Genomic DNA, 14450 nt, shown 5'->3' on the forward strand with positions numbered 1-14450 from the left:
ATAGAATCATATGCATATCTGCTTGGGGAATAAGGATTACAAAAGAGAAAAGTAAATGAAAACTTACCAGAAGAAAATTAATTGATGATGCCTTAAGATGTATCTTTGTATCTGCTAGAAGGTCATAAGCTGCAATGCGATTCCTATCATCAACAACAACACTACGACAAAGGAAACTGAGACAGAAAGCAGGATTAAAATGAGCCTCTTGGCAAGGCCATGCTGTTTATTCTATTGCCTAACTCAGCTGCCTAGCTAGCCTCACTACTTGTGCCCGGTCATTCCGCTAGATTGTAAGTAACAACTGTGGCTGGCCACTGGTAAACACGCAGCATCCTCACAAAGGAAGCACCACCTATAAAATGATGCTTGTCCTTTTTAGGCTGATCTACACAGAGTTCAAACCTCCACACCTCAGCTCTGATGCTGAAACACACTTACATGCCGTCTGCAGATGTTACATGGCGTGTAATTAACATCCAGTACCCGGTCTGTGCTCCTTGAGGTACCAGAATGTACCAGCCACTGCTTCCATATCACTACACGTTGTTGATTGTGTGGACTAGCAGCTATTATCCACTCAATGGCACCTGCGCAATTCTTGATTTTATGAAACTGTCCTCTGAGATTCTCCTCAATGCAAGTGAAAAATTGCTAGTCTGTGTCTCTTATTGACTACCTTCATTTAGCTCTAGATCTTCGGTAAAGACAGACACTTACTAAGAAGAGTCTTGCTAGAGGCTTGGAACCCTGCCTTATTGAGGGAGCAGGACTCCTACAGCCTTACAGAAGTGGAAACAGTTCCCTTTGAGCAAGGCCTGACACACTTGTGATTTCTCAAGTTTCTCTGATGTGCATGGACTTCATTGTGGTTCAACTGTTTCATTTTCTAACAGAAGGGACACACGTCTTTCTGCTCAGGAAAGATGACACAGCAATTTACTTGCAACGTGACTATTAGCTTAATGTAGAATGGCAGCAGAAGGGATTTACTGCATTGCTACATTTAAGTAGCAAAGGCTTTCTTTGTTGTGTTTTTTTCCATGACTAATCTCTTAGTGTAACAGATACACTAATGAGTAAGATCAAAATAAGCCCATAAGAGATGTTTGCTATAAAAGCAATAAAATTGAAGCTCTATAAAAAGTGTTTGTGGGCTCAAAGTATTACACAACAGGCTAAAATAAGAACTTTGTCTAGCAATAACCTTGCAAGGTCACTGCTTCACATAGCTCTGCTCTGTATCACAAATATGCTGATGAAAACAATTTTTTCCTACTGGGCAGTTTCATCCTAAACAGCCTCAAGCCTCCAATCTGTCCAAAATTTGGCTGACAAGAAAAACTGATGCATGGCAGCAGTCTCCTCACACTCCCAGGGGCACAGACACTTGCAGTATCACATTTGAGTCATATTCTGAATTGCTCAAGTGTTAAGGACAATCTCACCAGGACAGGCAAAATCTCTGAAACATCTCCAGTAATCTCAGCAGTCAACAAGGATAAATCAGCGTATGGCTTACAATCTTGCCTACAGCCCAACAGCCAAAGGATGGCTACACTCAGAAACTCAGAGAAACATTTATACATCTGCTTCAAAAAATCTAGTTACAACAGTGGGAACACCCTTGTAATACTGACTGCTACTTTTTATTATAGCCCAAACCCTCAGACTGCTTTTAACTAAACAAGTATAAATACTGCAGACATCTGCTGCCAACAGAGCTGCTGGATGCCCTGCTACTGCCCTGCTACTGGACCCCAAGATTCATAATTTATAAAGATTTAAGTGTATATAAAAAATCTCTTTGTACAGAAAAAGTTCACCAAAGCAGCAGCAATATTTAATGTGCTGACTGCACAGACTTAAAAATGTATACAATACCCAGACAATCACGTATTTGCTTTTTAGTCAATCCAATATTTGAACAACGTATATAGCACAATGGATTCCAAAATATAAAAGGTACAATTATATACTGAATGGTTGCTTAACCATTTAGTATTTAACTTGGAAGTTCTCACCTGTATTTGCAACTGTATATTCTCACTCTGCCTTCTGTGATAGGTCCAGGACTATTTACTGCTACTTCAGCAGTGTATAACTGATCATCTTCATTGATGTATTCAAAAACAAGAACATAGCGACCAACTTGAGGAACATTTATGGTCATCTGTAAATTGACCTAGGTCAAGCAATGTTGAAAAAAAGTCTTTAGATTCTTCATTTTTTTTCTTGCAGGAAGCTCCCTTTTCCTGTCCTCCAACCTAACCAATCAGCATTAGTCTAGAGCCAACCTAGTACTGTCACAGCAAAGGACAATCCAACAGAATAGAAGTAGTGCTTATAAATTATCACTTTGTCTACTAATGAGAGTCAATCAAATTCAGGAAACAGCTGTCATTTAACAGTTCTGGGAAGATAACAGCAGATCTGCAAGATAAGCTGAGGCTTATTATTTCTGCTATCAACAGTAGAATTTACCAGTGAGGAAATTCTAAAGGTGCTAATAAATTGTCATTCTCATCTCTAGCCTATCTTTAAAAACAAATAAAAGCGAACTCTAATTCTCTGCTAAATAAACATTTCCATGAATATAATTCCTACTTCTGAAGTACTGTGTACTGATTCCCTATGAAGACTGAAAGCATCTTCTCCATGTAGCCATTGCCACTTTCTGAAAAAAACTATTTTTTCTGTTAGTTCATCTCTGCAAGTTGCTTAAAGTAATATTTTACAGAAAATACTCCAAAGTAGTTGAATGGAAAGTGCTGTGGTTGCAGTATTTTGTTACATTTGGCCATACAATTCAAATTTAAGATGTTTTTCTCAATGTCCTGAAGCTATGAACATTTAAGCAAGCAAATAATTCTGTCAACAGCCATCCTGACATCACTGAAATTACCAGTAGTTGCAAACAAGCACCAGGGCCTGTGGCACGTAAGTATCCTTGTTGTACTTGGTGTTTTTAAAAGCTAATACCACAGTAATAGAGGACATAATCATCACTCTACATGTAATTATCACACAATAAAATGTTTTCTTTCTTTCTTTCTTTTTTTCCAAACTGAACATGTTTCTAGTATAATTTTCAATTTCATAAAACATGTTTCTCTTTCAATGGAGCTACAGCAGTGGCATACTTTCTTCTGCCTGCTTTTTAAATGAAGTAAAAATTTTACATAACTATAGCTATTTAAGGAAAAAAAAAAAAAAAAAGATTAAGAGTCACTGATGACAAATCCTTCTGCAATTTCTACTATAATTAAGCAGTATACTGAACAACACAGTATGCCTGAAACACAGATTTTTATTTAATAAGACAGTTATGTCAGAGTGAAACATCTACTCTGGTCAAGGTTATAGATGTGCCTATATTAATCTTTTAAAATCTACAAAAATTTAGAACTTAACACAGAGTCTGCTGTAGGGATGAGTTAAAGATCTGCAAATCCTAAGCCATGAATCTGCAACTATTTTAATCCAGTAGTTTTATAGTTAATAGTGCAGATGGGACTGCAATTAGCATGCAGGAATCTAACCTCACTTCCACTGATATGTGACATCACTGGTTGATCAGGAGTTGGCTGTCGGACAGGCATTCCATGTCTTCCACCATGACTGAAATATAGTGCCTCTGAAGCAAGGACACAGGAAAATTTGCCCAATGGCAAATGCTGATAGAGCAAGCAGCTTACACAAAACAAAAAACAGAACACATCATTATTATTGCTTTCAGTTGCAGTGGGATAATAACAATATGATCCAACACAATGGTTTATTTTCCAGCATATATACTGACTTCTCTGTTGAAACATGTCCTGAATAGGTGCAAGGCTCTGTAACTTGGATCTGCAAGATGGATGCTTCATAATAATCTCTAGGTAACAGCACCATGTAATCCTAAAAACAAAGAATACAACAACTGCAAGACCATGCAGAAAAATACAGAAGAAACATCTCCAGACTTTCACAATGTAGTAATGCACAAAACCAACTACATAAACAAATTTTATGGAGAGTCTATCTGCAAGACACATGCTTTTGTTGTTACTTATCTTTTGTTAACTCTATTTGTATCTTCACAGAGATGGGGGAAAGGCACAGCTCTGTGAGCAGGGAAACTCTGCAGCCACTATTTCATCACATACTGTACAGGATGGTGTTCATAAAAGAGCTTCCCCACCACCTTACAGGACACATCAAGCCCAGAGCCTTGGAAACTAAAAGCCTCTTCTACTTAAGAGTTAGCTCTGAAACACATATCTTCTAACTCAAGGTTGATCTTGGTTTATAACCCCAATGATCCAGTTGCTTAATCTATTTAAGATGTGCTTTGTGTGTTGGTAAGACATGCTGGCTTGTTTTTGCTCTGCCTTTCCAATAAAAACATATTTAAGCTAACTTATAAAAACTTTGTACGTGTGTGTGTGAAAACATTCTGGGCTAAGATCATTAACAAATTCCTTTTCAAAGGTGTTATTAAAAAAACCTGGCACAACAGTACTGTCACTTTCAGTAAGAAACATGCATGCAAGCTTTTTAGTAACATTTTACACAATATTGCATAAATTTAACAGAGCCTCAGGGATGATGACTAAAGATAGTGGGTACTTGTTAACTCCATAAAATACACACATGAATTTCAGTGTGGTATCTTTACGAACAAACTTAAAGATGTCGGATCACAAACGATCACCGCAATTATTAATTTATTTATTAAACAGGAATTTCCCAGAACTGCTTTCACAGAAAACTTTTAAGTGTGTGGAAGAAGCATTAAAAACATTTAGAAAATCACCTTCTAATTATCAAGCCCACCATTTAATATTTTTCTGATGAATTTTTGTTAGAAAACTAACAACTTGAACATCTGTAGCAAAGCTTTAAATATGACACCTGATATGTAAGAATTAAAAATTTATATGAGCTTTTATGCTCAACCAGTTGCATATATTAATACTGCTTCATCCTTTGAAGGTACATATTTTGGATAGACAGAAAGCCTGTAAGTACATGAAAAATTAGAGCAGATAAAAGTCAGAGGACAAAACAAAACAAAACAAAACAAAAAAAAAAAAGGAGTAAGAGTCTGAAGATAATCGTGCCACTGTACTCCTTTCACTAATGCTGGATTTCAATTGCTTCCAGACTTCTTTCTGGCAAATAATTACAGAATCATGACAGTCTTCAACCACTCATTTTCCTCAATTGCTTTCTTACCAAGAGGACTTCTTCTGCTATTATACTGACAGTCCACGTGCCTGAAACCAGTGAGAAAGACTCTGTGGAGTTTATTCCTGGGATCATGACAAAAGCTGGCTCCTTGCTGGGTGGGAAGACAAACTCTTTGCTCTGAGAAGCACCTGCAAGCAGAAATAAATAAATAAAAATAGAAATAAAAGACTGTAAAATGTCTCTAGCTGCTTATTGCTCTAGACTTATTATTACATATATTATACCTGGTCCGGTAGGAGCTTATCAATGCTCTTCTATTAATACATATTAATAACTGCACACAGTAAATAACAGAGTTATGCAATTATTGTAATCTTCACTCTCATTAGTCTTGAGAAAATTGGTTTAGAAAAGCAAACTTTTTCATAGAATCATAGAACGCCTTGGGTTGGAAGGGAATTCAAGGATCATCAAAAGCTCCAACCCCCTGCCACAGGCAGGGCTGCCAACCTCCGTATCTAATATTAGACCAGGCTGTCCAGGGCCCCATCCAACCTGGCCTTGAACACCTCCAGGGGCAGAGCATCTACAACCACTCTGGGCAGCCTGTTCCAGCACCTTACCACTCTCATAGTAAAGAGCTTTTTCCCTTATAATAGCCAGTTTTGCAATATTCTGAAATGTTTTCTTACCCTCTATCTCCCATTATTACTGATAGACACAAGGCCTGTTATACAAATTTCTGCTGCATATTTTAGATACCAGAGGTTCTCAAAAGCACCTAAAATGTTATGGATAGCAAAGGTTTCCTCTTGGAAGCTCCAAGACACAGACAAAAGCTTTATTTAAAGCAGGTTCCCTTGTCTGCCAGGCAACGTAAGCCAGACTTGACTATGAAGCTGCTTCTATTCTAATGAGTGGTACCTGACTTCAGATCTGTCTTCAGATCTGTCCTCTCCAAACTACTGAGAGGAACTGTGACTAAATTCCACTGATTCTCAGCAGGCTGATAATGCTAGGCATAATACAAGATAATCCTGAATGCAGACTTGGAATGCCTCTGCCATTCAAAGGATATGGAGTACTTATCTTTTACCAGAGCACACGTTGTCATCACATGTTGTTGAGGTCTGTAAGCAGAACTAAATTGATTGATAGGGTTCATCATGAAATAAGTATTATTCATGGCAGGAAGGGAGAAACTACTTTTAAACTGAAATATTAAAGGCAACTAAATCAAGTGCTGTTATCCTTTATCTGAAATCTTCCTAAAAACACACAGTTCAGAGCTTTCGAGGACAGAACTGAAAGTACCAAATTTGGTAAACTTTTAAAAAACAAAAGTTGATTCCCACTGCAAGCAGAAGTTTCATGCAAACATAGCCACATCAGTTACAGCAAAATATATTAGGAAAAGGACAGAAGCACTGACACCGTTAAAAGCAATGCATTTTAAGTGACAATACAGATTTGAATTAGTAGTATCTTGAAATGGCTTCTCTGATCTGTCATTTATCTGATCTGCTGCTGTGCTGTTGAGTCGTACCTACCTGTTTCAGGCCGAGTTTGACAAGCAGATATGCGGCCAGATAATGATGCACCTCCAGGGTTAATATATCTCAGGACAATGCGAAATAAGGAGAGGTTTGATTTTTCCACATTCAAAGATATCCTCACTTCGTTCTGAAAAATTGAAGTTAATAAACAAAAACAGCCATAAAGTGCTAAACAGAAGAACAGTTAGAAGCCATGCAAGCACCATACTGATTGCCTACAAGAAAAATGCACATGCAGACAAGTACATACAAGAATGACAGTGCTGCGTATAACAGATGAAGACAGGTAAGCCTAATGAGAAAATTAATTCACTTACAAGTATAATTAGTGCCAAAATGTTTTCCCTCAGCAACTGAAATCTTTCCTTTAGAGCTTTTTGAACCCAGGTTGACATAGCGGAGGACTAGGTGGAAGAGCTTAGGGGAAGCCACAGTGACAGTCACAACCACCTCTGGCTGGGAAAAATAAAAAGAGAAAAAGGAGGAAAGGAAAGTATATTATTTGTTACTAGCACCCAGAGAAAGAAAAACCATTTGGCAAAGACAACTCTATAACAGAAAAGGAAGGCTCAGGCAGCTTACAAAAGAATATGGAACTAAACCTCCTGTAAAAACTCTTGTTGACTAATAGCTTACCCAGAAAGATACAGAATAACTTAGCTAGCATGTATGCTGATATTACACCTTGAAACAAGGGCAGTGTTTTACTGGAATTCTCCCTGCCTCTGCATTATGTGACATTGCCTCTGCAACATGTGGCATTAAGGGAATAGACTTTACTTTGAGATCACACACAATGCTCCACAGCATGCAGACATTTCAGACTGATACTGCAACTTCTTCTAGTCCTCTACCACATCACTCAGCATCTTAGATATGCGATCCCATGACTGTTTTGCCATGAGGCTGAACTGACATCTCTGGAACTATATGGTCTCATCAGCCCTAGTCTGGCATTGAGCTCACAGAAGACCGAATTCACACAGCTCCCATTATTTAGAACAGAATCAGCAAAGAATTGTTCAAATGCTGCTGGCAGACAAAAAAATAAAAAAAATAAGAAAATTAAAAAAATGCTTGGTGCATTCTCAAGAGTTTGGTTTCTTTTTTTCATCTTAAATTATAAAGCCCCCATCACAATCCAACTCCCACCATCATAACCCACTCAGCATCCCATTTCAAGACACTTCTGGTATGTCAACCTTCCCACAACTGTGGCTGATTCTCTATCTCCAAAAGCACAGAGGTTTTCCAAATTCTATGCCTTTCCGAAGGGAGCATAAATTTCCTCTTCCTGCCAAAACTGTTACAGTGCCAGCTCTGTATGATTCTGATCATCACAGATATGTCCACTTTTTAAATAGCAAAGCAGAAAGCAAAGACGGACATGCAATAGATGACAGGGATGCGAGATCTACAAAGGTTAGATGGACAAAATATCAGTAACTGCAGATCAGGAGAGAAAACAAACGTGGGGGAAGGTTTTACAACTGTTGTTTTAAATGGAGAAGAATGACTGTTGAAGGATAAGACAGGCACTGAGGGAACACTTTAAAATAGATAGAAATAAAAAAGAAAAGGTGAAAGAAATAAGCATGCCTCAGAAAGTTTAACAAAAGGGTTCCTAAGCTTTTGTGGAATATCTAGAAGACACAGGTGAAGAAAGAAAACTGACATACATGAGCAATGAGGGAGAAATACATGTCAGTTCTTGACTTCAAGCAAAAGCAGGAAATGGTGAAAAATTATTCTTTGAACTCTGCCACAGACTTAGGTATTTCTTGGCAGTGCTTTAAAATCTTGTTACAGCTCTCAGCTTCTCAGTCCATAATGAAATACCCATATCAGCAGCATGGATGCAGCATAGCAGCACTGTGTACCATCCACAGGCTATTCACTTCAGAAAAAAAAATCAGCTTCACAAAAAGTTGTTACATTAGAATTTTGTGTGACAGATATTGTAATGCTATTGATCTTTCAGAAAATAAATATCAAGAATATTTCAGTAAGATACAGACAAGCTATGCCAAAATTCTGAAAGTCCCTTGAAATGAACAACATACAACTATTTGTGCAAGGATCTAACTGTGGAGTGCCTAGATATGGCAATTAGTTATATGACTTGAAAAGCTTTATTCAGGTGAGCAAAGTAATATATGCTTCCAGCAAGATTAGAAACTGCTCACTACTTCTTCACAAAATGCCAGATGGACATGAAACACAAAAAGCCTCCAAGTTAGAAAGCAGAAGTTAAGAAATCACAGCTGCTGAGCAGTTGCCTTCATTTGTGAAAGTGAAATAATTCTGAAGAGTCAAAAAAACAAACAAACAAACAAAAAAAAACGAAAAAAAAAAAAACCAACCAAAACCAACAACTCCAGACACAAAGGAGGTTCTGGAATAAAAGAAAAAGAAAGAATGAAAAAAAGAATAATAGAAAGAAAACCAGTCAGCTTGCACAATGGTTATGTACTCGTGTCTGTCTGGAGTGGCCCATCTGCCTTCAGACAGCTTACAGAGGCTGAGTACAATTATAACTGAGGACTGAAAAATCTCATCAGCAGAGTACTACACACAGCAGAGTACTACTTCGAGACTACAATGAAAAAACTCCATTTGATGGAATCCATTTGATTCCATCAAATATGTTCCATATTGCTCAAATCTACTGTTTTAAAGTCCTGGTACACTTGCTTAGCAATTCAGTCCACAAACAGGTCCTCATACAATTAAATTTTGCTGATTTTCTTCTAGCAATGTACTTATTCCCTCTGTTGTTGTTTATTTCTAGACTGTCAAGAGACAAAATGTTGCCAGTGAGAGCTGCTGCTCTCATCTTGTTTTACTGACTCACACATTTTCCTGTTTGCTGTAATGGAAAGGTATAATTCCTCATGAAGTTGGAAAATTTCTCTTCCTTGTCAACACGAGGCGCAAGTGTGAAGGCTTTGTCATTGCCTCTGTGATGAAAATCTCATGGATACAGACTGCTATGGATCTCTGTAATCCAAGCGATTTAGCCAAATGTCAATCTTCTGCTGTTTTGGCTGTCGTCATAATGATACCAATTCCTGCAGTTAATACTTTAAATCTACTAGTTCTTTGGTTTAAACCTACATCAAAATGCATCTCAAGAAGAAAAAAAAACACAACCCCAAACCAACTCTCAAATGACACTGCTAAAGAACACATTTGCACTAGCAACAATCAACTTTAGATAACATGAACAGTTAATAATTGAAACAGTGACAGAGTGCCAAAATGTTCAGATCAGTGAGATCCTGTCCTTTCTTCAGTTTTGCTCATGACCTTGCGCACACAAAGTAGTACAATGGGGGAATACATATCATACATCTATGTTCTCACCCAAAAGCATAGAGCGAAATACCACCTTACTTGTATAGCAGACATCTGGGCATATCCTCTCCAACTGAAGCTAGGAAATTCCTCAGGATCGTAGCCAAACCGAATTTCCTTTCCCTTGACTGTAGTACCATCTTCAATCTCAAACTTCATGTGGTGCAGATCAGGGAAAAAATAGTTTTTCTCGGGTCTTCCAAGAAGGGAGAAAAAAAAAGTTAAATTTTCAAGGAAACTTTAAACTTTTCTTTCCTCTGAATCTTCATGTTTGCTCTCATTGTCAGTTTAGGTATTTCTACCAGTGTAAAATACAAATATAACCACTAATTGAACCTTTAATATTAACTTGGAAGTAAGGATACATTAAGTAATGCACCTAAACCATGTCACTCAGTAGCTAAAACAAATTCATTCTGAAATGATTTTTCATTTCACCACTATTTAAGCTAACAGTGCCTGATGAATTTATGGCATTTCCTTGTAATTTGTCAGTTGAGTATCACTCCTACTTCCAGCATGTTTTGGCAAGAAACCTCCATGCAACCACCATGATAATTTGAAAGAATTACCAATCATTGTGTGGTCTACAACTATAAGAATAAAAAAATGAAGGGAAATGATCGATCGATCACTGAGGAATCCTGATAGCAGTTAATAAAATTGAATGAAAATTCCCTTATCGGGAGCTTTTAGAGCTATACCTTTTTATATAGCTGTTGATAGATACAGATACATTGATATATGTGCACTGTGACTGCAAAACTTGCATTGGTTATTTAAGAAAACCAAGTTTAAAAAATCTTAGTAAGGCAAAAGAAGAAAACTGTCAGACAAAATGAGTAGCATACAACAATTTACCAGCTTATTTATCAATAAACCTACAACCTTGTGTGAAAAGCTAGCAAAGAACTGATGTGCAGTTTCAAATGAACTATTCTGAAGCATAAGCTGTTTGCTACAGTCAGACTCACTCCTGACAGGCCTTCCCCACAACATGCTCTCTGCACTGGCAGGCACCCAAGGGTTCAGCACACGCAGAGCTGATGGATCCTCCGACATCACACTGACAGCCTGCCAGGTAAAGAACAGAAGCCAAATATCTGATCAGAAAAAATGGTAAAATTTACCAGAAAACACACCTCACTTCCTCTAATTAAGCACTACTATCAACTCATTTCCTCCTTCCGGAGCCCTTTAGACCCTCCTCAAATCAAATCACCCACAGATAAACTGCAATTATTTCTGGCTTCTCACTTTTAATGCTGTTTTCTTTTTTTCTGCTTGTAACATTAGACCACTATTTTATTTTTAAATCACAAATAAAAAGCCACATTTATTAAATGCTGAACCACAGTTGTGTAGAACAGCCATTCAAATGTTTTGCTAACAAGCAAGAATTTCTGTGTTAAAATCAGGGTGATTGATTATTTAAAAGAACATCTAGCTTACAAAAGGAGAAAGAAGTTCATTTTTCAGAATCTAGTACCACAACATAACAAAATCATACATGCATATACACATTTTTAACCAATACTGAAAAGCACTGAATGACTTGATGCAGGAGACATGACTCCTGGCAAGAAGTAAAGGACACATCTAATAATGAGGCATAGTATATCATACTAAGGAACAAGTACATGCAAGCTAAATATTTGAAAACTGACTTAAAGGTTGAGAGTTCCTAAGCATATTTACAGAATGTTGAGCATCTGTAATCTCACTGAAATCAAAGAGAATTAAAGTACTCCTCAACTTTGTGAAGAAAGATCCTTTTCATTAGATCTTCAGTTTGAAAATTAAGCATGGAAGGTTTATTTGATAGATCTGTCTTTGTTTTGTTGGGTTTTTTGGTTGGTTGGTTTTTTTGTGGTTTTTTTTTTTTTCACTTTGCACATATAAAATAATTGCCAAAAGTACATCATGCTTTAAAAATAAATGCATCATCCTTGGACACTGAAGACAGTGAAAGTGTTTTCAATAAACTGAACAAATCCAAATCCCAGGTGGGGCAAGGAAGGACAGGATCCACTGATGTGGCCCTACAGCCCTAAAGATACATGGCAGAGTGAGTATCCTCCAGGAGAATGACTGCTTCCTTTATATCATTGCTATGCTGTGCTTCAAAACACATTGAGCCTCAGCCTAAAGCAATACACAAACATATCAGAAAAAAATGAAAAAAAAATATCAGGGTAAGTTTTTAATCCAACAGAAGACTTCAGAAAAGTGCTAAACAGAACAGAGAGCTACCACACTTACAAATAATGCCTACAGGAAAATCAAACATCCCTTGCCCTGTGTTCCGATAAGAGTAAGAGAAGGAATGACCTTCAATTACCTTATCTCTTGTCTTTTACCTATGACACGTATTCTCCTAGGATGAAGTATTTTGAGAGTGTTATGTATCTCATTATACTTTATACTGAATTTTAACTCCTGACTTCACCGAAACCCTCTCAGAGTGGGAGGTATTAGACTTCAAAATGGATTAATGAGATGAGCTTCATTAATGAGGCTCAAGCAAACATGCAGGAATGAATGCCAGGCACAGAGTGTAGGATTGCCCAAATTTACACTGATTTACACTGCGCTGGGCAACCTTCAGCAGCTCCTTGTGCAATCACACAAATGGCTGTGAGAACAAATCCTCAGACAGGTGTTAGTAAACCAAGGTACTGGGGATGGAGAGACAAAAGATGATGAAGTGAAACAATTTTTCTCAAGTTTGAAAGTCACAAAACTTCTGAGAACTACAGTGGTAACATCTGCCTTGCTCTTTCTCCTTTTGGAAGACGAAGGAAAATTTTCATGTGCGAAATTCTTTCAGCTCAAACTGAGACTTGCACTTCTGTTACAAGCAATAGTACAAAATACAGTGCAAAAGTGATTCAGTAAGTAAATCCACATCTGAAAAAATAACCTATGGAATGCCGAACGCTTCTGTGTTAAATGCAAGTGTGCTACTAGAAACATTCTTTACCTTTGCAGCCAAAATAATTTTTGTTTTCAAGAGCATAATAACCAGCTTCACAGGTGTTACAGAAATCTCCACACACATTAGATTTGCAATAGCAACGTCCAGTTTCCTACAAAGAAAATAATTTAATCAAAAATGTTTCAGCACCTTCTCCAGAACTTCATTCTTTCAATACTTCGCATTCACTGTAATTGTAAAGAATAAAAATTGCTCTAATCTCAACAAAAAAAGTATTATCTGGACATAACTTTTGTTATTCATTAAGTTTAATGAAAAGATGAGAAAATCTCTATGTTTAAGATGATTAAGAATGTTTAGAATTACGATATCAGTAGTCACTTATTGTCATAGCAATTCTACCTTACCATGCATTACAGTATTTTATCTTTATAGAAATCATTGAATTCATGGCTTTCTTAGAATTTCACTTTACCTGCTGACACTCCCCAACTCCACTTTGTGTTCCACTCACATCGCACAGGCATGCTGCCCAGGTGAAAAAGAAAAAGAAAATCTGCATTTCATTTTTCCAAGATACATAGCAGGAAAACAACAACCACTACCATCCTTAACCTGCAATTTTGAGTCGTAGTGCAACATGGGAGATTTTATTCCAGAAGGTTCAGAACAGCAAATGGATACTGGCACAAGGTGAGAAGAAAAAGCAAAGAAGAATGAAAACTTGTGCGCATGTGCAGTTAACTGATGTATTTTAAAGAATTCTAATTGTATCTAATAAAAACAGTCTTGAGTTTGGATTTGGAATTGCTTTCTTTCTTAGAAACATTAAGATAATTGAAGCAAAATTGTGTCTTTCACCCCGAGTGGCAGTTTCTATTTTACAGTGCTACTTTGGGACCAGCACAATTTCTCATATGAAATACAGATGAAGAAAATGTTGTGGGAATGAGCTATGCTGACCTAGAGGTTTGGTGAAATCCAGTACTAACTTTGTGACTGAAATCAAAGATGATCAATTACATGAGAAGTCTGGAAAACAAAATCTGAGATGCTTGGACTGTTAAATATCGAAAATGAAAGATGTATGCACAAACTAGGAGATAATAATAAATGAATAAGAACCTGCTTTCTCAAAATAATAAGCCAGATTCTGGTCTCAAGCGTTAAGTACAGAAATGCTGTAAAACTGCAGTAAGACCATAGGAAGCATAAATCATTGCAAGACAGAGAACACTTGCTGTCATACATAATATCCCTTGCTGTCACAAGTAATTAGGTGTCTAAATTAAATAATGTGGAAAAACATGCTCTTAACAAGTTGAAAAAGTCATTGCGTAGCAAAGGCGGCTACAGCTAATAAAGATATTTTCAAAAGAATAAAGCACATTTCATTACCCAAAGAAAAACGTCGTGAAGCC

The 14450-nt window shown here is 37.1% G+C and overlaps 1 protein-coding gene across 4 annotated transcripts in view; it reads right to left on the reverse strand.

Moving 5' to 3' along the window:
- Positions 1-14450, reverse strand: part of LAMA3 (laminin subunit alpha 3) — a 112747-nt gene that overhangs the window by 55246 nt on the left and 43051 nt on the right. For 2 of the 4 annotated variants that reach the window (XM_048940780.1, XM_048940778.1), the window contains 10 exons: positions 13505-13557; positions 13075-13180; positions 11066-11165; positions 10131-10287; positions 7052-7190; positions 5224-5366; positions 3803-3903; positions 3543-3693; positions 2025-2185; positions 68-176 (listed from right to left, as the gene is read on the reverse strand). In XM_048940780.1, the coding sequence (XP_048796737.1) occupies positions 68-176; positions 2025-2185; positions 3543-3693; positions 3803-3903; positions 5224-5366; positions 7052-7190; positions 10131-10287; positions 11066-11165; positions 13075-13180; positions 13505-13557 (1220 nt within the window). Of the gene's footprint in view, positions 1-67; positions 177-2024; positions 2186-3542; positions 3694-3802; positions 3904-5223; positions 5367-6728; positions 6862-7051; positions 7191-10130; positions 10288-11065; positions 11166-13074; positions 13181-13504; positions 13558-14450 lie in introns of all 4 variants that reach the window. The other 2 variants (XM_048940781.1, XM_048940779.1) reach the window with 1 other exon arrangement.

This window comes from Lagopus muta, chromosome 3 (assembly GCF_023343835.1).
Source record: "Lagopus muta isolate bLagMut1 chromosome 3, bLagMut1 primary, whole genome shotgun sequence".
Taxonomy (NCBI): domain Eukaryota; kingdom Metazoa; phylum Chordata; class Aves; order Galliformes; family Phasianidae; genus Lagopus; species Lagopus muta.